This window comes from Lepus europaeus, chromosome X (assembly GCF_033115175.1).
Source record: "Lepus europaeus isolate LE1 chromosome X, mLepTim1.pri, whole genome shotgun sequence".
In the NCBI taxonomy this organism is placed as follows: Eukaryota; Metazoa; Chordata; class Mammalia; order Lagomorpha; family Leporidae; genus Lepus; species Lepus europaeus.
In genome coordinates, this window is record NC_084850.1 from 112,455,277 (window position 1) to 112,471,296 (window position 16,020).

Sequence of the window (16,020 nt, forward strand, 5' to 3'; positions counted from 1 at the left end):
AGACCTCTCTATGGACACCAAAATGATTGAAAAAATTAAAGGTATTGACTGAAAAAAAAATAGCTAGTATTGACCAAGACTATGTGCAGAGATAGCTGCTCTTAGTAGGAGCAGTGAACTCAAACAATGCAGAATTCAAAGAATTAGTCATGTTTTAACAGGTAAGAAGTCTGCAGAAAATCAACCAAGGAGAAAGAAATCATTTCCAGACTCACATCATGATCCATAGGAAGGGTCAGTGTTGTGTAGCAGGTGAAGCTGCCACCTGTGATGCCAGCATCCCAGATGGGTGCCAGTTGTTGTCCCAGCTGTTCCTCTTCCAACCCAGCTCCCTGTTAATGGCTTAGGAAAGCAATGGAAGATGGCCCAAGTGCTTGGGGCCCCTGCACACACATGGGAGATCCAAAGAAGCCCCTGAATTCTGGATCCTGGCTTCGGCCTGGCTCATTCCTGGCCATTGGGATCGCTTGGGGAGTGAAACAGCGAATGGAAGATCTCTCTCTCTCTCTCTCTCTGTAACTCTCTCTTTCAAATAATAGTAATAATAATAATAAAAGTTCCATAGGAAAGGTTATAACAAAACCAATGCCCTTAAGATACCCATGTTCCGAGTAAGAAGAAACCATGAAGGGAAAAGAAGCCCAGATAAACATAAATGATATAAGGAAGAGGAATCAGAGTTGACAGGGTGAGAATCTATTTACCAGAGACTATGTTTTAGGAGGACAACTGGAGTAAAGAATGATATGAGTCATCATGGACTCAGTTCCGACATTAATTGGGCATTGAGTCCTGACTATCATGGAGTTTAGTGCTGGGTCCTAAAGGAATGATAAGGAGTGGCAGACTTACTGAGGGAGTGTGGGAGAGACAAGGAGGGCTTTCATTTGCTGGTTTACACCCCAAATGGTTGCAATAGCCAGGGCTGGGCCAGGCCGTTGCCAGGAGCTTCATAGAGGACTCCCACATGGGTGCAGGAGACCAAGCACTTGGGCCATCTTCCACTGCTTTGCCAAGCACATTAGCAGGGAGCTGCATCAGAAGTGGAGCAGCCGGGACTTGAACCAGCACCCATATGAGATGCTGGTTTCGCAGGTGACATCTCAATCCACTGCACCACAACACTGACCCTGTTATTTTTTATGATAATGATGATGATGATCAAGATAATTCAATGTACTAATTTCATCCCTTAACTGTTTCTTATTTAAAACTTTTCTAAGAAGCCTTTCTCTCTTCTGAATCATACATATTTTCTCAAACACTGTGCTGAATTCACAAGGTTGAAAGTTAATTTTTAGTTGTGTATATGTGGGAATTCATACTGAATTTGATTTTTTTTTAGAAAAAAATTACTTTATTTGAGAGGCAGAGAGAGAGAGAGAGATGTCTTCAACCCCCTGGTTTTCTCCCCAGATGGCCACAATGGCCGCAGCTGTGCTGATCTGAAGCCAGGGGCCAGGAGCTTCTTCTGGGTCTCCCACCCAGGTGCAGGGGCCTAAGAACTTGGGCCATCTTCCACTGCTTTCCAAGGCCATAGCAAAGAGCTGCATCAGGAGTGGAGCAGCTGGGAGTTGAACCGGAGCCCACATGGGATGCAGGAGGCAGCTTTACCCACTATGCCATAGAGCTGGCCCCTGCATTTGACTTCTCTTAACTCACATTCTCACAATTTGCATAAAAAGTGTATTCACCCAAGGAATCTTTATGATTACACAAAATGCAAAGTTAAGTTTCAATGAATTCTTCCCCATGGAAGATTTATCACCTTAGCAAAACTGTAGGAATACAAGATTAACCTTACCACAAAAACTAACCAATAAACACAGAGAAAGGATTAGCCTATCATTAATGGAAACTACTGAAGTATCTAATGAAGAAACAAAACTTTGAAAGTTTTGTAGTATCTGTTAGCCTGAGCACTTTCCCAGATACTGTCATTCAAAGTCAACGTGAAAGAAGCTATTCTAGTGAGCAAAGTATTTCAGTCCCCATGGCAGGGCTAGTAGACAAAAATGCTTATTAATCAAAAAGAAACAGCTGTCATTCAAATGTCCTCTCTTTTAATCCTTACAGGATTATTCTTAGCTTCCTGCGAGAATGATTGAAAGTACTCAATAACCATCATGAAACATTTATCCAAAGGGTTGCCTATCCTCAAAGGCAGACAAAGATTGGTAGAAAAAAGAAAGTGAGAACAATTCTCCCTCATATTTGAGAACTACAGGCCAAATGTAAAGCAGCAAAGATAATAGCATCAGCTGGCTGCACAGCAACTTTGCCACTGAAAATCAGTCAGCATGTGTCACAGGGCAGTACGTGGTCCCTAGCAGTGGGAAAAGTAGGGGTAATAATAGGGAAAGATCCACACAGTCCCATGCAAAGCAGCTCTCTGTTAGAAATGTTCTGACTTCTACAGTAGCCACATGTGCATGTCGAGGACTTGAAATATAAGTATTATGATGATGATTACTTCTAAGCCTTTTGGCTAAGATCAAGTGATGTATTATCATGGAGAAAATATATTTTTTAAAAAATCCCTTTAGCTAATTTAAACTGTAAATAGCTACATGTGGCTAATGAGTAACATAAATAGGGAAGAAGACATGTGAATGGTGCACACAGAAAGGAGGCATTTGAATGACTTAAAGTACAGGAACGAGTCCAGTCAAGTATGGCAAATAAAAGTGCAATTGCCCACATACACTTTCAATTGTGTTCAAACCTGGTGTACTGTAAGAAGGGAATAAATTAATCTTGTTTTGCTGATTTCACATTTTTCTGCTACATAGGTTAACCAAGACAGCACCCATTGTCTATTTATATTCATATACACACAAAGACCGACAACTTACTCCTGGCTATAAATACACTGGAGGACATTTAAAATGACTAGAGAGCAGATAATAAATCTACCTTTCTGGCACAAAGTTATGAAGCAAATTCTCACAGGGTGTTGCTGTCTCTGCAGGATTTTATATGCCATTCTCATTATTAGACTGAATTACACTCCAATAGGCTAAGTAAATCTCTGTTTATAATACCCAGTCAATGTGTAGTGATTCACAATTTTAAGCAAAGTGTGGCACTCTATAGAACTATAAATATATATATTTTATTTTTGTAATCAGAATACAGAACCCTAGAAGAGCCACAGTCTAAACATTAAGGAACAAATTAATAAAATTTTAATTGTTGATACTGCTAAATGGTGAACTGGAGTAAAAATATCATATTAAAAATACATTCTCCCAAAAAATAATGTAAGAAACTTAAGTTGGATTATAAATTTTTCCAATTTTGAGTGACCCTTAAGTAAAACATTTTCATATATATTTTCATTGTATATGAAAATACAAAATCATAATATAGAATTATTAAGGAAAGATAACAATATGTCAACATATTTTAAAATCTATGGCTTGGCCAGCACCGTGGCTCACTAGGCTAATCCTCTACCTGCGGCGCCGGCACCCCAGGTTCTAGTCCTGGTTGGGGCGCCAGATTCTGTCCTGGTTGCTCCTCTTCCAGTCCAGCTCTCTGCTGTGGCCCAGGAAGGCAGTGGAGGATGGCCCAAGTCCTTGGGCCCCTGCACCCGCATGGGAGACCAGGAGGAAGCACCTGGCTCCTGGCTTCGGGTCGGCACAGCGCGCCGGCTATAGCGGCCATTTGGGGGGTGAACCAATGGAAGGAAGACCTCTCTCTCTCTCTCTCTCTCTCTCTCTCTCTCTCTCTCCCTGTCTAACTCTGCCTGTCAAAAAATAAATAAATAAATAAATAAAATCTATGGCTTAGGGTCAGTGCTGTGGCATACCAGATAAGGTCACTGCCTGAAGTGCTGGCATCCCATATGGGTGCCAGTTCGAGTTCAGGCAGTTCCACTTCTGATCCAGCTCTCTGCTGTGGCCTGGGAAAGCAATAGAAGATGGCCCATGTTCTTGGTCCCCTGCACCCAAGTGGGAGACCCAGAAGAAGCTCTTGGCTCCTGGCTTAGATCAGCACAGCTCCAGCCATTGCGGCCATCTGGGGAGTGAACCAGTGGATGGAAGACCTCTCTGTCTCTCTCTGCCTCTGCCTCTCTGTAACTCTGCCTTTCAAATAAATAAATCTTTAAAATCATGTTTAAAAAATCTATGGCTTAAGATACTGCACTAAACAGGGTCTTTTTCCTTATTTAAAAGTGTGTATCTATGTCCATGTCTGCATAATTCTATGTACCTCCAAGATGAGGGCATTCTGCAGAATGTCATACCTTCATGATTCAAATTATTAACTTGTCACAAAAGTGAAGTAGGCAGGCATACAGGCTAAAATTGATTAGGTTTGTGAGCTGGAAGACCAAGCCTTCACCACGCCCCTGTGTGACTTCAAGCCCTACCTGATACCTTCGCCACGCCCCTATGTGACATCAGGCTCTACCTGACCATACCTGAGTGTCCACCTGGCCACAAGCCACTCCCCTGTGGAAAATATATAAAAAGCAGGGAGAGTCCCAAAAGGCTCGCTGCCTCTGCTTTGCTGCCAGTGATACGCGGTGGATAGCAGCTCCAGGGGCTTGCTGCACGTGGCTTTGGCCTGCTCTCTGAGTGGTATGGACGCTACCCTAGTACCCAGACTTTCCCCTCTCTCCATCCTGAACTAAAACCCTCACTTTCCTAGATACCTTTTGCATTAAATAAAAGCTTAAAACGTACCATGCTGCCTCGTTTATCTGTGCCAGTATTTAGAATTCTTCTCTAAATAAGAGGCAAGAACCCTCTCAGGCTTATTAATATGGGGGATTTAGTAATAAGCCCATGGTGACATCATATGGCACCCCAAATTCCGGTAGCACATGTGGCACCCCAGATAGCACTTCTGGGGAACTCTAAAGGGACATTTATTTGTATACATTTTAGGGGGTCATGTCCGATTTCAAAAGGACTACTTTAGTTCCTTTTATTTAGAATTTTTAAAAATTAAATTATCCAAATACATGTTTAAAAAGCTTATTTTTAAATAATAAAGCTTATTTTTAAATAATAAACATTCTCTTCCTTGTACCATTGCATATACATGTACACACATACAGACACCACACAAATCCAGATACAATCATTTTTAACTGAGTTCTCTTAGATTTATCTCAATATAGCTAGATTCCACAGAGTGTCACAAAAGAAGCCACAATACACTTATTAATTTAAACGAAAGAGAATTTATCTACAATTGTATGTTTTGTATTACAGTTCACAACAAAAAGGAGGAAAATACAAAGTACACATTGAGATTAGTGACATTACCATGACATAGCACAGCTATAAAAATACATATTATCCATAAAAAATGAAATTGTATTTGGAATACCTACCAAGACAAAAATAGCCCATAACACTTTAATTAATATAATCAGTAAAAAATAGGAATTAAAATAGTTGATAAAATATTTCACTAAACTTACAAATGTAGAAATATAGGCACAGAGGCAGAGAAATAGATATACCAAAATTTTACCAGTGGTCATTTTTAAGTATTAGGATTTAGGGTGGGATTTACTCTTTCTGCACCTCTAAATTTTATATTTAAATTTGACAATAGCCGGCACCATGGCTCACTTGGCTAATCCTCCACCTGCGGCGCTGGCACCCCAGGTTCTAGTCCTGGTTGGGGTGCCAGATTCTGTCCTGGTTGCTCCTCTTCCAGTCCAGCTCTCTGTTGTGGCCCGGGAAGGCAGTGGAGGATGGCCCAAGTCCTTGGGCCCTGCACCCGCATGGGAGACCAGGAAGAAGGTTCTGGCTCCTGGCTCCTGGCTTCAGATCTGCTCAGCTCTGGCCATTGCAGCCATATGGGGAATTAACCAGGAGATAGAAGATCTTTCTATCTCTCTCTCCTCCTTTCTCTGTCTGTAACTCTACCTCTCAAGTAAATATATATATATATATATATATGTATATTATATATGTACATATATATTAATATGCTATAGATATTACATATATATTATATATATATAATCTTTAAAAAAACAAAAAGTTGCCCTAGATCCTTGCACCCCACCTTGGAGTGGCTGAGTTTGAATCCCAGCTCTGCTTCCAATTCCAACTTCCTGCTAATGGGCATCTAGGGAAGCAGCAGGTGATGGCTCAATACTTGGGTCCCTGCCAGCCACATGGGAGATCCATATTGAGTTCTAGGATCCTGGCTTCTACCTGGCCTAGCCCCAGCTGTTGTGGGCATTTGAAGAGTGAACCAGTGGACTTCCTTCCTCTCTCTCTTTCAAATAAAATAACATAAAATTTTTAATATTTAAAATATAAGTTGATGCTGACAAAATTTGCATAGGGTATGAGAGAGATGGGTAGCCCTTGGAAAATACTAGAATACTATCAAAATTAAAAACATCCTCTGAAATTCTTCAAAGTACCTTGTTAATTATGCTTTTTGTCTAAATTAGATGGACAAATAGAAGACTAAATTAATCAAATACTATATTTTTATAATATTTCATACATTGAAAAATACTTCACTGAAAAGTTAAAACAAAAATTTAAATAATCTTTCTATTCTGACAATATTTCATAGCCTAAGTTAGGCCAAAAGAAAAAATCCTAAGATGATTTTCTAAAAGTGAAAAATGCTCTCTTCTTTACTGATAACCTTGCTAAACTGGATCTATCTAAATATAATTATTCATGAGCATAGGCAGATAACACCAAATCCATAGAAAACAATAATACAGAATGCATGGGAGAACACTTAATTTTGTGTATAAGATAAAAGAATTTTCATTTACTTTTATCTCAAAAAAGTAGCATTTGCTGCATCTTCTATTGGGCTTGTCTAAAACTCGATAAGATACAAGAATGAATGTTTATAGACAACATCATTCCATGTGAGTCATAAGTGTCCTAATCCATAAATCATGTTCCCAAGTAACATGTGGTACTTAAGAATGATAAAATCAGTATCATTTTCTAGCATCTGTATTTGTCCGCAAACCTTATAAATTTCCCCACTGTAAGCTAAAGAACAAGTATGATTGTTCCTAAAACAAGATTTCATCCACAGTAAAAGTAACATTATGGAAAAATAGATTATTCAAGATAATATTTGATAATATTCAGTACAGTATTACTTTGTTATTAGTTTCATTTAGCTAATTTTATCCCACACTTTTAGGGTACAAGTCATCAATTTAGCTATGCTTGGATTTATAAAAAGTTTTGAAATAAGAACTTTATACTGATTGCTAAATAGAAAATTGATTCTTGTTTAGAAGGCAGCAGCAACCTGCCCTTTCATAGCGTAAACAGAGGGAAGTTCTGTCCCAGAGATGGCTCCTGAAACTTCACCAATTGCACCCCTTTCTTGTGAGCACGTTCCAGGAGACAGTGTTTCTTTAATTTTGTTCATTTGTTTCTCATTTTGCTGGTTTTTTTTTTTAAATAAAATTACTAGACATCAAGGGGAACAAAATAAAAGCAACTAGCACCAGAGGAACCCCACTTAGATCCTCACAACATGTCTTTGGTAATTTTGGGTAGTGATTCCAAGAGTATTAATCATACACCATACACCAATCAGAAGAGGAAAGAGGAGGAGGGGGAGGAGGTGGAGGAGGAGAAGCACATGCTAGCTCCAATATATGTGATTATTTTAATCAGCCTAAATTTTTATCTTCTTCACAACATGTCATATCTTGAATTTTTTAGAGATCAAGTAAAAGGCCATACAACCATCAGTCCCTTTTGTCTGTCCTACGCACCTCCTACGAGCACTCTACAAGCACAAGCCAGGCACACTAGCAATCATTTCACTAAACCACAGGATATGCCCCCAGCATGCTCACAAGTCAGAAAAAGATCCATTATAAGCAGAACTTAGGTAATCTTTGACAGTTTCTTGGTTAGGATTATGTTTAATTGTGCTACTTTCCAGGAAATGAGTAAAATAAAAAGCTGAACTTACTACTTCAGGAGAAAATACCATCTCACATTCCACAGATGAATTTTCCTCTAATTCCAAAGAATATAAATAAGGAACTGTAGCATTTGCAAATTTCCCTAAAAGACAGGAAAAAGGTATAGATGAAATACAGCCGGACAATATCTACAGTGCCATTATTCAGTACAGAAATGTGAACTTTAAAAAACTGCATCAACACTAAGAAGTAATTACTGAAACAGTTGGGAAGAATTGCATCAGGTTGTTTGGTAAAGAATCACTCATAATATCAAGATTTTAATCAGTAAAACTGATATCCAGATATGGAAAAAAACATATTCAATTAGCAAATCAGAAACAATATATATCCTAAAAACAACAACAACAAAGTTTCAAAGTTCACCAAGCATATCTTAGTAATATTCACATGCATATGGAAAGGAATAAAGGAGAAAAGCAAGGCATTGATGAATTACAAGTCCCAGAACACCCAGGAGGCTCTCCTTCCAGTCAGTTTGGAACAACGGAGCCTCAGATTCTCTGATACATCAAATAGTCCACAAAGAAAAAAAACACAAATTCATCACCCCACATTTGTCCATTGTTTTTTGTAATGCGTTTTTTGACATTTATTCTCAGCAATTTTGAAGCATATATTATTAACTATTTGTTCCCAAATGTGAAATAGATTTCAAAAACTAGCTTATTAAAAACAATATGGTTAATTTTAAAAAGAGAAATCCCATTTTTTTGTACAAGAAAAAATCTTGACAAAAAGGAATCACTCCAGGAATAAAGGCATTAGGCAAAGATACATAAACAGTTGTCCTACAGTGATGCAAATTTCAAAGCCAAAAATTATAAAACTTAAACTTGTTAAACAAATTCCTGAATGACTAAATGCATGTTACAATGGAAATTTTGTTCACATCTAAACAATTCTAATGATCTTATTTTCCCCCTAAGTTTTTGACTAATCAAATGAATATTAGTCATTTCAATTTCCTTTGTTAGAAATGAATTTCAATAACTTCATTTGTCCCACTCATTTCACTCACCCTTGGTATGATGGGAAAACCATGAAACAACAAGATTTATTGCCTATGTACTGGTACATGCCCTGTTTGTAGTGTGGGAAATGGTAAAAACATACAGTAAAGAATATCCATCTAGCATGGATATATAACTAAAAATATAGAAAATATAATAAAATAGATAAATTAATAAACCAATATTCATAAATTTGCAATCCATATAAACTTGTAGCTTATGAAATTCAACAATCCACTATAGCTTCAACAACTATTTCCTGAGTATCTATAATGTGTACATTATTAAATCAGACGACTCTAGTAGAAAACAAATGTTATAAATGTGATCCTTGACCTCATGGAGCATACAGTCTATCAGAACAACAAACATGTACAAAGATCCCTTTGATAACAGGCTAGATTCGGTTCTATCTGTGATAAGACTTACACAATATCCTAAGGGAGCAAAGGCACAAAACAATTGATATACAAGAGTAGAGATGGAACTCATGCCTCATAGAACTCAGAGGTTGGAGCTAGTTTAAAAAAGTGAGGGATCTCGGGATGCAGAGAGAGAAAAGCATGAGCCATTCTACAAGAGAAACCCAGTGCTATTGGAAGAAAATGCATAACACCATACAGCTCCAGCACAGACAGCCTATGGTGTCTATAATGAGAGAGGTGACTAGAATAAGAAGGTAGGTTCATACTCAATTATTTCTCATCATTTTCTCTCCTGTAAGTTACTCTATCAAACAATCCTGAAATGATCATTTTAAAAACCGAGTTGTCAGAATATCATTTGTGTCTTTAAATATTTGTAATAATAAGTGAACTTTTAAGGATATTCTAAGAATATACTTTATTGCAAATTTTTAATAATTATCACAATCAACTTGTGTACCACCAAAACTGTTTCAGCAGCCTGTGGCTGAGCAACATTGCTATTGGTAATAGGGACTCAGCAGAGCATTTTAAGTAGATGTGCTCAGATCTTTGGTTTAACAGGACTACACTCTAGAATAGGTATGATCAAAATAAAAAAGAAAAGAAAGAAAGAAAAAGACTTGGAGACAGGGAAAGCATTTCAAAGGTTGATGCAGTGTCCTACAGGGAAGGCTTGAGGCTTCAGTGTAAAGGCAGAATGGAGGAAAGAAAGGCACTTTGTCGAGTAGCTCTTCAGGATAACTAAGAAGAGTCAGTGATCCACTGACCAAGATGCATGAAAGTAATATGGGGCTGTCAGTGTAGAGTGTTAAAGCTAAAAATATTCAATATCTAGAATTTTTATAAAGTGACTATAGATTCCATATTATTTCCAACTGACTACTATTATCTTTCCCAGGCTATTGTACAGGCTTCTCAAACACAACATGCCTGCCTAATCAAATTCTCCTGTGATTCCATCAACTGTGAATTGTACCTTCAGTCACCTATTTCTTAGAACCAAACCAGAAATGACTAGAGATTTCCTTCTGTTCCCTAACACCTGTGACCAAGCCAGAACACTGCTATTTTCTCAGTACCATATGTGTACTCTCTTCCTTCCTATCCCCAGCATCATTGCCTGGATCCTTCTCACCTGCATGACTACAATATCTAACTGGTCCTTCTCTGGTTGTGCTCACACACCCACCCTAACTCATTCTCAGTTCTGTGTCAAAAAGAAAATTAGTGTAGTGCAGACCTAAACATGCCAATGCCTGAATATATAACTCCTGCAATAGTGGTGCTTAATCTTTGGGATAAAAGTCAACAAGAGGCCCTTGATAACATGGATAGCACTTGCTTTTCCATTGCTGTTTCTCTCTACTCTGTGTATCCTTTACTACTTCACCTGCATTCTTTCACACAAACATTCTTTGCTTATGTATCTCTCCTCCAATCTTCAATGTTTGGTTTGGAATCATCATCTCCAAGAAATGGTTGCTTTTTTTTTTTTTTTTTTTTACTGAGTCTGGGTTAGTTTTTCTTTGCATATGTTCCCTTCGCGTTTTACATGGACTTGGCTTGTGGTATCTATCACATTGTATAGAATAGCTTAGTTCTTTGTTTCTCTCTCCCACTGTTATGGGTGGTTTCTGCACACCACCTAGATCTAACAGCCATCTTTCTGTGTTCTGTTAGTTCTTGCTCTTCTTCCTCTGGTTCAATTCCATCAGGGAATTCACCAGCAAACCTGCTCCAACCTCCATGGATGATTCCTATATTAAACTCTCTTCAGCCAAACCCTCTGAGTGAGTTTTCTGTGTACTACTGAGATTCTAACTGACAAATTTACAGCTCACTTCTTGACGACATGTAAAATATCTTTTATCTTTACGGAATCAAATGGTAGTATCTAGCTTGAAATTCAGATTCAACCAATACTCACTGAAAAAGAAATGAATAAAACAAATATTGGGAAACTTTCTGTTTCAGAGAGTAAATATTTTGGGCTTTGTGAGGCATATGGTTTCTATACAACCATTCAACTACCATTATAGTTTGAAGTTAGTCATAAGCAATGCACACATAAATGAGTGTGTGTTCTAATAAAAATTTATAGAAACAGGTATTGGACTAAATCGTGTCCAAAGAACTTAGTTTACCAACCCTTGGAGTAAAAAGATAAAATTCACTTATAAAATGCATTTTTCTTTCCATCTAATTAAACATAAAAATACCTAATACATGAATAAATATATAGAGCTTCCCAAAGACATTATGTAAAATTATTGAATGACTAAAACCAGTAATTATCAATTTCATTTTCATACATAGAGTCTACTTAGGTATAACATGCTTAATATACTACTTTAAGCCAACTGATAAGCATAGATATATATCACGTATTAACAAGTTATTCTGACACTCAAACTGAGGAATTTCTAGAAGTAAAACCATGAATACTTACAGAAAATAGGAAAAACATGCACTGAGTCATTCAAAATATTTAAAAATAATTGACAGCCACTTGAGGAGTGAACCAATGGATGGAATTTTTTTCTCTAACTCTGATTTTCAAATAAATAAATCTTTAAAAAATAATTGCCTTTAACAAATTATATTTAAGAATTACACCTTAGAGAAATTTAGAACTATTTTTACATAAATATCACAATAGTATAAAATAAATACCTGCTTTATCTTTAAGAGTAATTGAAGAATACTGGATGTTTTCTAAACTGAATTCCACTGTGGCAGGTGTCATACCTTTATTTTTTACTACAAATGGAATAATTTGGGTAGAACCAGCATAGGTGCCATTGAAGTTAAACATATACTGACATTAAAAGACAAATAATAATTAGAAATTAGAGTATTTTTGAAAAAATATAAACTAAAAATCATTTCTATTTTTATCAAGAAAATTATTAACTCCAAATTAGAACTCTATGGAAATTAATCACATTTCCTTCCTCTCTCCCACCTCCCATATGTATCAGTAAACAAATTCCATTAATCCTGAAACTGTCACCTCCTAAATGATGTTACCATATGAAATTAGTAACTCACAACTTTCCATGTAATTCTCTCCTCCTATCTAAGATACAACTAAACTAATTAAGAATCTGACCATATCACTTCCTGTCTTAAAATTTGATGGTTCCCTGTCAAATATGGTATCATACAGTACAATGTATAAGCTCAAAGGCATAGCTCATAAAGTTCACCATGACCTTCCCCTGTGATATGATTCTGTCTCAACTAGCTCTATTCTCACCCTATCACTTAATATATCAGCAAACTGTATAATTTGTCATTTCCAACCAATAGCTGATGCTTCACTCTTCTGTGTAGGCTCTAATTTGTAATCATCACTTTTTTTAATTTTTAACTTTTAAATTTTTTCATGTTTATTTAAAAGGAATATAGATGGAACTAACGTTGTTGTATAGGGGGTAAAGTTGCCTCTTGCAGTGCAGGCATCCCATACGGGCACCAGTTTGAATCCCAGCTGCTTTTCTTCCCATCCAGCTCTCTGCTGTGGCCTGGGAAGGCAGTGGAGGATGGCCCAAGTGCTTGGGCCCCAGATGCACATGGGAGACCCAGAAGAAGCTCTTGGCTCCTGACTTTGGATCGGCGCAGCTCCAGCCACTGTGGCCAATTGGGGAGTGAACAAGCAGATGGAAAACGTTTCTCTCTCTGCCTCTGCCTCTCTGTAACTCTTTCAAGTAAATAAATAAAATCTTTAAAAAAATAAAATAAAAGGAAGATACACACACACACACACACAGCAGGGCAGAGAAGGACAGACACAGACAGATCTTCAATCCACTGACTGACTTCCCAAATGCCTGCAACAGCTAGGGCTGCACCAGGCCAAAGCAGAGATCTGGAAATGCAATCAAAGTCTCCCACATGGTTGCAGAGTTCCAATTACTTGAGCCATCATCAGCTGTCTCATAGGGAAAGCATTTGCAAGAAGCTGGAATGAGGAAGAGAGTTGAGACTCAAATCCAAGCACTCTAACAGGACATGTGGGTGTCCCAAACATTATAATCTCTGTGCCAAATGCCTACCCCCAACTTGACCTAATATTATGTATCCAACAAACGTTAGTTAGATCAACCACAATTAATGACACTGTGCTCAGGATCATTTATGTCTCATATTTACTCACACTGTGATATCGCATAGTCCATTTGTTTATATATATTTCTACTACTGAATCTTAAGTTTCATTCATTTTCCTATCCCTAGCATCTATATGAAAACTAGGGGTCTTCAAAATGTTCATGGAAAATTTGCATTGTCTTTTAATTACATTTGTCTATGAATACTTTGAAATACACTCATATATAAGAAATGTATTTGAGCTTTAATTCACAGGCTAGGCACGTATCTAGACCACAAAATTCCATAAGATTCCTCTCTGTGTTGGGAGTTGGCTTTGTAGCCTATTGGGAGAAAGCCTATAACTATGATGCTGGTAACCCATATGTGCGCTGGTTTGAATCCCAGCTGTTCCATTTCCCATCCAGCTCCCTACTAATGTGCCTGAGAAAGCAACACAAGATGGTCCTAGTGCTTGGGCTCCTGCACACAGGTTGGAGAATTGGAAGAAGCTCCTGGCTACTGGCTTCTGTCTGGTCCTGCCCCAGCCCTAGTGACCACTTGGGGAGTGAACCAATGGATGGAAGATCTCTCTGCTTCTCCTTCTCTCTAACTCTGTCTTTAAAATAAATAAAATAAATTCTGAAACAAAAAGATTCCTCTCTGTGGTAGAGTAACTATAGATAGCCTACAGTTCCTTAGCAAAAGAATTACATATAACATTAAAAAGAGATTGAGGCAATAGTATTCTAATATTGAGGAATAGACTATATTGATGTGAACTGGCTTTCATTTAAATATGAATCTAGTTCTATACATAAAGTTTATCAAATCTAAAATGGGTAATGAAAACTCAATTCTTTGTACATATATAACAAAAATCAGGAACTGACTAGTATGACACATCACCCAGCTTCTTGAAATACTTTTTTTAAACCACTCTCAAACTGGTCTTGCATATAATGCTCATTTCGATAAAATGCCATATTGTCATTAAATCACATAGTCAGTGCCATAGCCCATACCATACACTTAGTTCACATATTACCAAAAATGTTTGTTGATGCTAGACATGATTTTTAAAAGTCAGCTATAGCTAAAATCCAGCATAAGGGCATACTGATAAACATATAACACAAAATACTTTAAATTATTCAGTTATACCTTAACATGCAAAGCATTCGCCAAATGACTTTAGAATGCCTCAATATTGTCTTACGTATTTCATTTTATTTATTTATTTTTATTTTATTTTATTTTTTTATTTTTGACAGGCAGAGTGGACAGTGAGAGAGAGAGGCAGAGAGAAAGGTCTTCCTTTGCCGTTGGTTCACCCTCCAATGGCCGCTGCAGCTGGCGCGCTGCGGTCGGCGCACCGCACTGATCCGATGGCAGGAGCCAGGTGCCTATCCTGGTCTCCCATGGGGTGCAGGGCCCAAGCACTTGGGCCATCCTCCACTGCACTCCCTGGCCACAGCAGAGAGCTGGCCTGGAAGAGGGGCAGCCGGGACAGAACCGGCACCCCGACCGGGACTAGAACCCGGTGTGCCGGCGCCGCAAGGCGGAGGATTAGCCTAGTGAGCCGCGGCGCCGGCCCTACATATTTCAAAGAAGTACACTGACACTACAGCAATGAGGGGAAAAAGCGCTCTGGAAACTAGCATTTAATCTGCAGAAATCACCATAGCCTGGGACAAGTTAGCTTATTATTTGTCAGTCTATTTGGATTTACCATTCATCACGGAATAAAAGAGATGTTAGAAAATTATAGCTTACAACCAGACCCTAGAATTTTGGTGAACTCTTTATTTAGTGAGGCATTAAGCCTTTGACTATAATGTAAATTTAAAATATGTTATCTCAAAAATTAAAAAAAGAAAGAGAGGAAAGGAAGTATCAGTATATTCTTAAAATTATATCTATGAACTACATTGAATCTGTTCTCTTCGCATTAATATTACATTAACATGAGAATTCATGAGAATTGTGTCATAGTAATTATCATGCATTTCCTGTGACCCTGAGAATCTAATGCATTAATAAATTTCTTTTAACAATAAAAAAATAAAAACTAACAGGAGGTCCTATCTGAGGTGGTCATTGAACCTTTATCATCTATTTTTTCTCAACTTAGTTCAGCACTAGAGTGGAGCTAGGTGCTTAAATAGTAGCGGGAGAAAAAATGAAAGTATAGGTAGTGGCAGGTGTTGGTGCAGTGGCTAAGATGCCACTGAGGACACAAGCATGTCATGTCAGAGAGTTTGGTTTCTAGTCCCTGCTCCACTTCTAATTTCAGCTTCCTAATAACACACACACTGAGGAGTAGCAGATGATGGTTCATGTGCCTGATTCCTTACGGCTCATGGGAGATCCAGATGGAGTTTCAGATTCCTGGCTTCAGACTGGCCTAACCATGGCTGTTGCAGGTATTTGGGGAGTAAATCAGCAGATAGAATCTCCTTCTCCTTCCTCCTCTCCCTCTCCCTCTTCCTGTCCCTGACCCTGTCCCTGTCCCTGTCCCTGTCCT

At 37.9% G+C, this 16,020-nt stretch overlaps 1 protein-coding gene across 1 annotated transcript in view; it reads right to left on the reverse strand.

The window, feature by feature from the left end:
- CFAP47 (cilia and flagella associated protein 47) overlaps positions 1-16,020 on the reverse strand; it is a 380,737-nt gene that overhangs the window by 300,235 nt on the left and 64,482 nt on the right. The window contains exons 20-21 of the mRNA XM_062183128.1: positions 12,075-12,219; positions 7,948-8,042 (exon numbers count right to left, since the gene is read on the reverse strand). Of these exons, the coding sequence (XP_062039112.1) occupies positions 7,948-8,042; positions 12,075-12,219 (240 nt within the window). The remainder of the gene's footprint in view (positions 1-7,947; positions 8,043-12,074; positions 12,220-16,020) is intronic.